The sequence below is a fragment of the Argiope bruennichi genome, chromosome X2 (genome assembly GCF_947563725.1).
Source record: "Argiope bruennichi chromosome X2, qqArgBrue1.1, whole genome shotgun sequence".
Classification (NCBI taxonomy): Eukaryota; Metazoa; Arthropoda; class Arachnida; order Araneae; family Araneidae; genus Argiope; species Argiope bruennichi.
Window position 1 is genome coordinate 44639402 of NC_079163.1, and position 10399 is coordinate 44649800.

At 29.7% G+C, this 10399-nt stretch overlaps 2 protein-coding genes across 2 annotated transcripts in view; one reads left to right on the forward strand and one right to left on the reverse strand.

Moving 5' to 3' along the window:
• LOC129959726 (polyserase-2-like) overlaps positions 1-2156 on the reverse strand; it is an 87955-nt gene extending 85799 nt beyond the window's left edge. The window contains exon 1 of the mRNA XM_056072617.1: positions 1906-2156. The gene's annotated coding sequence lies outside the window, so the exon portion shown is untranslated. The remainder of the gene's footprint in view (positions 1-1905) is intronic.
• LOC129959727 (transmembrane protease serine 9-like) overlaps positions 1-9951 on the forward strand; it is a 37452-nt gene extending 27501 nt beyond the window's left edge. The window contains exons 8-13 of the mRNA XM_056072618.1: positions 585-700; positions 1049-1158; positions 4220-4295; positions 4381-4576; positions 6641-6780; positions 9720-9951. Of these exons, the coding sequence (XP_055928593.1) occupies positions 585-700; positions 1049-1158; positions 4220-4295; positions 4381-4576; positions 6641-6780; positions 9720-9911 (830 nt within the window). The 3' untranslated portion in view covers positions 9912-9951. The remainder of the gene's footprint in view (positions 1-584; positions 701-1048; positions 1159-4219; positions 4296-4380; positions 4577-6640; positions 6781-9719) is intronic.
• Positions 9952-10399: the final 448 nt, after the last annotated feature.

Sequence of the window (10399 nt, forward strand, 5' to 3'; positions counted from 1 at the left end):
AATTCATGGTATTTAGTTAAAATACGTTGAAATTTAGTATACCATTCTATAAATATTTTTATATAAATATACCTTTATATTTTTTTTTCTTTTGGCATATCATTCTTCTTCTTTCTTCATTTATAAATATATTTCTATGTAGTAATAATGAAAGAGTAAATGATGCCTCGAGTAAATTACTTTTTCTCACTCCATTCATCATATTTAGCCCTCAAAACAGAAATAAATCCATCAATATTTTATTTTTGTCACCCCGTCCTCCCTTTCCTCTCTTTTCGTTACATCACTGCTACCATGCTACTCAATGAAAATAAATTTGTAATTAATAATTCAATTAATTTCTCTGCAAAAATTAATCCAATTATTGCAGACACGGAGTACAATGTCGAATTAGATGTAGATTTTTGAATTGTTAAAATTCAGCAATTAGGGTATAAATAAATAATTATAGCGATATTTTATGCATTACTTTTTAGCAAGAATACCAATAGGAAAATTCTAGTATTAAACAATGTTTTTCAAATACATTGTCATTTAAAGAATAGTTTCCTATTAAATTTTAATCGTGGTTTTCATTTTCACAGCAGTGTGTGGTGACGAAAGTGTCAACATGGCTAATTGTGGCATAAGTAAAGTTTCGAACAACGGGAATAAAATTGTTGGAGGGCGCAATGCAATGGAAGGAGAATTTCCTTGGCAGGTATTTAAATAATTTGTTTCCAATAAATTTGTTGATTAAATTGTTTAGATTTAGAATAAAAAATAATACACAAAAATATATATTCAATTAATCTTCATAAGTACATTAAGGGTATAATGATTTTTTGTTTTGTTTTCAGATGCACTAAATAAACTCAGCAAGTGAATACTTGTTGAAAATCTTGTAATCTCTCGCAGTATATTAACTGTCATTTACGAATATTAAATAATGCAAATTGTCATTCCATATTTCAATAATTCATCATATCATTTTATATTTTTGTTTTTTAAATGCAATTAGAATCGACATCAGTTTTTTTTTTTTTTTTTTTTTTTTTTTTTTTTACAGTTGTCTCTTCAAATGAGGCCTTTTCCCATAATTACCAAGTTTCAACACATATGTGGAGCTTCTATTCTCACCCCTAATTGGGCAGTGACAGCGGCTCATTGCATTGCAGGGTAAACTTTTATTTTAATAATTGTGTTATTTTATAAAAGTTATTTTCAGCATTTAATTGTCTTTTGGTAATTTAAAAGTGACGAAAAAAATCTGACGCAAACATAAAATGGAGGAAAACTGGGATGCTCTTTGAATTAATACAAGTGAAAGTTATCGTTATATATATATATATATATAAAATGAAGTTTTAAAGCAATTTGTGTAACTTAATTTTAGCTTTATTATTTTTGACTCAAGATAAGAATTTATATATCTCCTTTAAGGTTTCAAAATTAAAACAAAATTTATTATTGATAATATTTACAAGTTGGTATTTTGATTTAATCAACGAACAGAGTGCTCTAATCTAGCAACATACAATGGAGTCAAACCATATGCAAGTGACATGTCACATCTGTGCCACGCTAATTTATTGCTGGAATCAATTTTGTAGGGGGTGGGATATTATATAAAAGATATAACGCTTAAATCAAGACAACATACAGTTGCATTTTAGGTAACATAGTTTATGCTTATCGTGCAGCTGTGAAATCATGTATATTTACTCCATTCCATATAATTACTCTCCATATACATTTCTGATTGTGTTTAATTATTAAAAATTGAGCAATCCGGGACATGCATATTAGAAGACAAAATGTACAAAAAACAAATCCAACAAAAACTTGCCCTTATATTCCGAAACCTCGATTCTCGTATTTGCTGCAATATCAAAGAATGTTTTTTTGTTTGAAATAATTACGTACCAGTAAACTTCAATGGTTAATGGAGCACCAAGATTTCTTGAAATATGGATTCAAATCCTAGTAAATGGATTTGTTTTAGGTCACCATGTTAGACGCCAGGTTCCGCATATTATGGTGTTTTGATGATGAAGGTTGCTTTCCAGTCACAAGACCAGATTAACCCACAATAAATTTATTTTCAGTATTTAAACATAGCAAAATTAAAGCCTTCACGCTGCACTTCGGCTGTGCGCGTATATACATACCGGTTTGGAGCGTAAGGAGAGAGTGTGAAAATACGTCTAAAATACCCGGATGGAATGACAGCTCATCCTGATGACGCCACATTCAGCCAAGGCGCAACTTACAGTTAATGATTTCTAATTTGCATTTGAAGATTATTAGGCATTCACTACAGATTAATACATATATTATAGCGTCGTAAAAAGGTTGACTGTAATATTCATCAAAATCATCAAGTAAAAACAATTTAATACACTAAACACATCTCAATAATTTCCTTTAAAATTTACAAATAAAAATACTAAATTAAATTTCCATATGTTTATCATTGAATAATGGGTACTTCTTCTTCATAGGTACTTCCATTTTTCTGTTAATATGTATACTTGACGTCTCAGAAAATGTTTTAGTACTTATATGGTATTGCGTTAGGAAAAAGTTTAAGAATCCCTGAAACACAGGAAGGATTTTAAACAATTTGTAGAGAAATTGTGTACTCGTCAGGATAATTTATATTCTCACAAATGTGTTTTCAAATGTTAGAAATATTAATCAGGGTATGAAATCTTTATTCTTTTGTTGTTTAAAAATTGTGAACGTAATTTTTCATGCAATATTTCGTTATCTGCTGGTGCGAAATAGAACGTTATTTGCGATATGTTAATTTATATAGGTGATTATCAAAATAATGGAAGCACCACAAAAGGATACAAGAATCTTAATAAGGCGTAGAGCCAACTTTGGCATGTAATACAGCTTGGATTCGCCTGTGAATCGAACCATACCAGTATTGAATAGTGTTTAGAGGAATATTTTACTACTTTTCATGGAGATATTGTGGACGATCTGTGAGAGATGCCCCTGGAGGATATCGATGCCGGATCGAACGCTCTAAAATATACCATAACGATTCGATTATATAGAGGTCGGAGGACCTGCGGGACAAGAAAGATGTTTCATTTCATTCTCGTGTTCATCAAACCACGATTGGACAAGTCCAATAGCATAAATAAGAACATTATCATCCTGGAATGTTCCTTGTCCTGCAGGAAACAAAGTTTGCATCATAGGTCAGCTAAAACTTCTCTATACTTCTTCCAAGTGATCCTTCCTTTCGGGTCAGTGGTAAATCACAGCACGGCTGTCGATACCATAACGGATCCATTTCCAAGCTTAGTAAGAGATAATCACGATATTACTCTACTGCAGGTGGCCTCCAAACATGAACCGGTTGTGGGGAAAATTGTGAGACTAGTCTGACCATTAAACTGTTTTCCACTAATCAGTCGTCCAGGTTTTGTGGTTATGGAATCATTGTACAAAACGTTCAGCAAGAACATCTGTGACAATTGGCTTGGGAATTTCTGTTTTGACGTAAATGTTCTGTTTATTAAGGTGCCTCCTAACTGTAATTGTTGACACTAGTGAATCCAGATGCTGATTGAGCTCTGCGGTCACTTTGACTGCTGTTGTTTTCTTTTTGGACATTACAATCCTTTTCAATATCCTTCGATCTGTTTCATTCAGCTTCTCCTTCCGTCCACTATATTGCTTTGACGACCTTTTCTTGCCGCGCTGTGTTTACGTTATCATGACTTTAGACACCGTACCTCCAGAAAGGCCTAAAAACTGGAATGTTTCGGTCACTTTTGCTCCAGCTTGTGGAGTTTCTACAATTAGACCTTTATGAAAATATGACTTCTGACATTTACGCTTTTGACAAAAATCCAAGACATACACAACTTTACTAAATCTCATCTTATACTGCCATGATATATACTTTTTATATTAAAAAGAAACTGGTAGCTAGGATTATATTTTAATGCTTACAAAACGCATTCCTAAATGTCATTTTTATTCACAGTAATTTTTATTATTTTGTTAATTATCTGCATGTATATATAACGAGGATAAATTTTCAGCTGAATAAATATGATTCGAATTGAATAGATTTTAATGTACTTTTTTTACTAAAAAAACACTCGTTTTTCCGCATTCTCTCTACTTTCCTGTATTTTGATTGAGAGTCAAGAAATATATTATAAAGTTAATTTTAACATCAGAATCCCAATGTATTTTTATATTCTTACAGTGGATATGCTACATCTTATCGAGTTATGGCAGGAGCTATGAATATTAGTAAGCGAGCGACTCCAACAACTCATTTGGTAAGTTTTATAAATGTATTGAAGTCCGTTTGATTCTTCAAAATGCTTTCAGTGGCAAAAGTCTAAGATGAGTTTTATTTCATAGGCAATACCAATAGTTCATGAAGGCTATAATCCAATGGCTTCTTTGAAAAACGATATAGCTCTTTTGAGACTTACTACTCCTATAGACATAATAGGCTCAGACGGACTAGTAAATGGAGTTTGCCTGCCTCCTAAAGAAATGGCAGACAATGTCACCGGCATGGGTACTGTTTCAGGATGGGGCACAACTAGTCAAGGTAAAGAAACAATTTTAAGCACTTTTCTGATACATACCATGTACATCTTGAACATGATTTAATTCATTAGCAAAGCAAAGATACATGGTACTCGGTATTAAATATTATTTTTCCATTTTTCTCGTGATATTTGGTTTTAAACAGTGAAAGTAACTTATTAAGATTTTATGTATTCAGTGCCGACAAGACTGATGCTGATGACATCTATAAACTTTACCTATGTCATTATACTAATCAATCAACCTTCAACCTTTTCAACTCTAGGACGGTTGTCAAAACAATTCTCCAAAGTATAATTCACTTAATGGAGAATTTTACTATGTATTTACAAGAATAAACTGTTTCCTTATTTTATTATATATGTTTGCATTCCCAAGATGGAAATACAACATAATCAAATTCCTGACGTGGATTAGATTTTTATATATTGGAAGATAAAGTCGTAATTAATTCATGTCGTTCAAATTCATATTTATGAAACGGAGTTCTTATTTATTTCATGGTTTAAAGTACTCATTAAGAATAAGATTTCAGTTTATACTATCTGTAATATGCATCTCTTCTTTAAACTATTTTCTATAACATTTAAACAAAATTATTTTCTAACATTTATAATGAAAATCATTTTTTAATTTTAAATTTATCTTTTATAATTATTTGATTGAAAGTTATGTTTTTATAACTGTTGCTCGTAAATCTTGTTCAAGACATGTTGAAAATTGTAAAGATAATTGAAATTTTTTTTTCGAAAAGGAAATTGAAGGCAGCTTAAAAAGCGGACTATTTAATGACCTGTATCCTTCATTAACTACCTTTTTTAATAGTTTGCTGTTATTACACTAATTCTTCAGTTAACCTGAAAAGGGCGTCAATTAACCTAGCAAGAAGAAAAACACATCGAACAACATTTAGGGTTAATCTTTATGTTTTTCAAATTTTTTCTTTGTCGATCGCTTTTTAACAGCGTTGTTTCTTCAACCGTTTGAGGCGACATTTAATAGCCCGTAAAATCTTCACTAACCATTTCAAAGTAAATATGACTTTTTTTTTTCAGCGATGGTTTTTAGATTTCACAGCTACTTATGTAACTGTGAAGCATAAAAAAATTTTTCGAAGTTTCTGTCCGGAAGAATGGATTATTTTATCAGAAAGAGCGTTAATTGAGTGAAAATAAATAATCCATTACTTTTTATGACATTTAACACTCATAAAAATTATGAAAAAAACGCCCTTTTTTATTAACGTTTACTTCGCTATTTCAATTCCGATGTTCCTGAATTTTTTTATAGTCTTTGAGTTTTAGTGTTACCTTAACATAATTAAGAACTATTAAGTTTTTGGGAATTGTTTTACTCAACAGGAATTTGGTTACCTGTTAATATAAAAGGAAAATTTCTAAATCATCAATGCAGACTGTAGAAGAATTACAAATTCAAATAAAATCTTTTTAATTTTTGCTGTTTTAAAAAAGGAAACTAATATATATTTGATTCTGATTTTGGATATAATTTCAAAGAGTAATTTTCTTTGTTTAATAGATTACATCAAATCAACTGCTTTGTAATTAATTTTCCTTAGTCAATATTTTCTTTTTTATTTGTTTTACAGATCAAAAATCAAGATTACAATAGGATGGCAAAAACTATTGCTACTATATCAACTATCAACAAACTATTGCTCCTATATGAATGTATTATTTTAAGTTGTATTAGGAAATGAAAGTTTGAAATTTTTACTTGTTTAGTCTATTGGTTAAAATGAATTACTTTATAAAAAGAAATCTCTTACATGACTTGGCATAATCATAAAAATCTCCATATTTGGAAACAGACTAACTTTCTAACAGTCAAAAAATTTTCTGAAATTTTAAAGTATATCAAAATTTAAATATCACTTATGTAAATTATGTATTTTCTGAATAAACCAGAAAGTTTTGCTTTACTTGTAGTTATATCATTAATACATTTTTGCTTATAAAAATTGCTAATTTTCAGTTCTGTGAGTAAAATATTTTTTGTTTTTGTTTTTGTTTATGTACAACAAATACAATCTTCTATTTCCCAGGAGGGTCTCTTTCTGATCAATTGCAAGCAGTCGATGTTCCAATTTTAACGGATGAGAAATGCAAAGAAGTTTATAAAGATAATTACGAATCTACGATGTTATGTGCTGGTTATGAAGAGGGTGGGCGTGATTCTTGTCAGGTAAGTGAGTTTTGAATAAAGAAATAATCATTCTGAGTGTATCAAATATTCATCCACTCATTAACTGAGAATTTTTTCCTGAAATATAAGTTTATAACTATTTTATTTGGATTTGGATTTATTAAAAAATATAAATAAATTATATATCTTAACTTAAATATAAAATATCTTGAATATAAAATGATACTTTAACACAGAATTTTTGAAATAAATCGCTTTATGAAAGTAGTTAAATCTAATTCAAAGTTCCGTTCAATGTTCTAAAAACTAATTCATTTTCCAATTCATTACTCACTCTAATTGCATGCTTGGTTTCATGTATTTACTATTTATTACTTTAATTATAACTATATATGTCCATAAAATAAATGAGACAGCTGTGTAACTCAAATTAAATAGCGAATTATAGGAATTTTATAAAATAATTCCCTTAATCTGCAAGAGTTTATTGCTTCCTTTTTTCACGTCCACATCTCAGTATGCAAATCTTGATTATCCTACTTTATATCTAAGATAACTTAATGGGCATCTAAGCAGTACCATTTATGATAACAGCTAAAAAAAGTAGAGCTATAGTTAAGAGGCAGACGTAAATCCTTTAACCAAAGAAGCTACTACAGAATGTTGTTGAGGCATCAGAACAATTTTCTTATCTTATTTAACTGACACATTATAACAACTATGTTATCACTCGAGACTTAGTGCTAGAATCACAACTCTGGAACGGAGTGTCATGGATCGAAACAAGGCTCCTTCAACGATCAACAGAGTTCGAGTGCTTGGTGCTAGTTAATTCTATGAGATAGCAACCTCCATTTATGTTGCATTGAAGAAGGGAGAAGGAACACTTGTCCAAATCTCCCTTTCATTATTTGACCACCATCCAAAATCATGCGGTGTGTCATCGAAGTGTATCAAAACAGTTCATCATGTAGCTTTAAAATAGAATGATAATCTAACGTAGTTTAATACCTTAACAAGAAACCAAAGCAGGTGTGGTTTAGATATTTAGAACAAGTACGAAAAAACAATTGTTTCTAACAAAGATGTTTTAAAAGATGAATTCTTTCGTGGAGGAATTTTCTGAGGGAATTGGTCTACAATTGTGCTACTTTACAAAAAACATTCATGAAGGCGACTTCGATATTACAAAATCTCTACTAGTTCTAAATAGAGCCTCAGTTTTAATAGGAAAGCATAATAACCAGTACCACTGTACAATTTAGAACCCTTGTAAAATTCCAAAGCTTCATGCGCTTTTTTTTTTTTTTTTTTTTTGCTATCCTTAATTTTATGACTCTTTTAAATGCGCATATTTCACAATCCTTTATTGAATGACAATCTGAATGCTTGTGTGCTGCTTATTATTGGTGACATAACATGGTTATCCTGAGCCAAATATAACATAAAAGCTTATTTGGAGGCTACTCAGGATACTTGTTCTAGCAAGAGATTCGCACGGATCTAGTTTTGTCGGTGTCTTTAAATATTTCACAGTTGCTCAGTTTATGAAGTGAATCATAATTAAAAAATAAATGATATAAAATGATTAAAAGAGATGCGAAGTTGTCTAAAATAGTGCCATTTTCTTACATCGTCTTGTCTAAATTTGACCATGAATTTGAAGCAACTGAGAGTCAATTTATTGGTAATATCAATTTAGCAACAACACAAGTTAACATTTTTCTATTGCAAACTTTAATTTTTCCTAAAGTAGATAAGCAGTCAAATCCTTAATAAAAAAGTTCACTTTAAAATTAGATTATAACATTTTATTCACGAAACCTTATTTTGTAAATAATGATACCTTATTAGAAGAACATGAAATTCACAATAAATAGCCATCGTATAATGTTGACATGATGTATATCGTTACATAATATTCACATGGTATCTTAACGAGACGTATTACATGCGCAATCATGAAGCGTAACAACATCATCACCTTAAAAGTTGTGGTTACGCTTCATGAAAATTTCTTCGTAAAAAGAGCGTGACGTATTATTCAACTATGAGATAGAAATCATTTGACTTTGAATTGCGCATGTAACTGAGAATCCAACTTCATTTGAAAACCAATTTAAGTCTCTACTCAATCGGTGTTTCAACATGATTATGAAAGATCTGTTAGTAAATAATTCGTGGATGGAAACATTTTAATCACATTTTTTTTTTTAAATTTTATATGAATAATGTAGACATGCAATGTTAAGAAACTTAATCTATATTTTCTTAATATGGGAACTGATTTTGTTTTAATTAAATCAAATATACTTGATCTAATTAAAGCAACACATCTTATCAAGTATATTTAATATACAATATGCATACAGTATCAAATATTAAATATTTCGCATGCAATCAAATTACAGCGATACATCTTGTTCCAAAATGATTGTAATATAAACATATATTGAATGTAAATACTTGAAATTAAAATACGATGGAAATACTTTACAGCTGCAAAAATGTGTTCCCTTTTCTTAATGCAAAAATAGTAGTTTTCTTTATTCGTTTTGCTAAGTTATTTTAAATATTATATAAAAATTTCAATAAGGAAAAAGGCACAGATGTATCAAAAAAGAAATAAAATTCATTTTAAAAAGAAAGATTTTTTCGATATTAAAAAGTAAAAATAATTCAGAAATGATTTAAAGTATTTCATTAAAATTTTCAATAAATAAATATATTCACTAAATTTTTTGACGACTAGTTTCCCATTAATTTATTTTATTTCTCTCTTCATTTGTTCACTCTGTGTAGTAGAAATATTTTGTTTGTCAAACTGTGTGGCAGATAAAAACATAATCGCTAAAAGTTTCTGTTCCAAATTTTGTTTAAAGGTTGTTAGCAAGAAACTTATCACAAATAGTCTTCTAAAGCTCCGATAATTTTTCTTATATTAAGATTTTTTTTATGATATTTCCTGTCCTCTTTAGGGAGATTCTGGTGGTCCCTTTGTGCAAAAGTCAAGTGATGGTACTTCAAATTTGATCGGAATTGTGTCTTGGGGATACGGCTGTGCTCAACCAAATTATCCCGGTGTCTATACCGAAACAGCTCATTATCTAGATTGGATTGCACGTACTATGAGGACCGTCGGAGGTGGTAGTGGTATATCTCCTCAATAAATGCGAACTTTTATGTAATTATTTATTCGATGTGTTTGTAATAAAGCTATTTAATTTGTTATTATTTTTATTTATTTATTTGAGTTTCACTCATTTCTTAAATATTCTCAGAACAATCAATTAAAAATGTTTGAGAATTGCACACGTTAGAGCTAAAAAATAACTTCAAGGTCCTGTTTTCGCATTTTGCTTAAAGCATTAACTCTAAGCAGAATGCGAAAATTGTTTCTTGGTTCTGCAGGTATTTTTGCTTCTAGAAAGAAAAATAATCCACTTCATATATGGTGTTGAGAAGAGAATTAAATCTGAAATACTTTATTTAATTAGGTAAAAACATTTTAGAAGGGTTAGAAAAAATAGATAATACTCTCAGAAAAGACAGAAAAGAATATAACTGAAAGCAATATTTTTCCATAATTACATAAATTAATTTTTGAATAACTCAAATAAAGAATTTTATTTTATTTGACAATCCTTTTTGTGGGTAA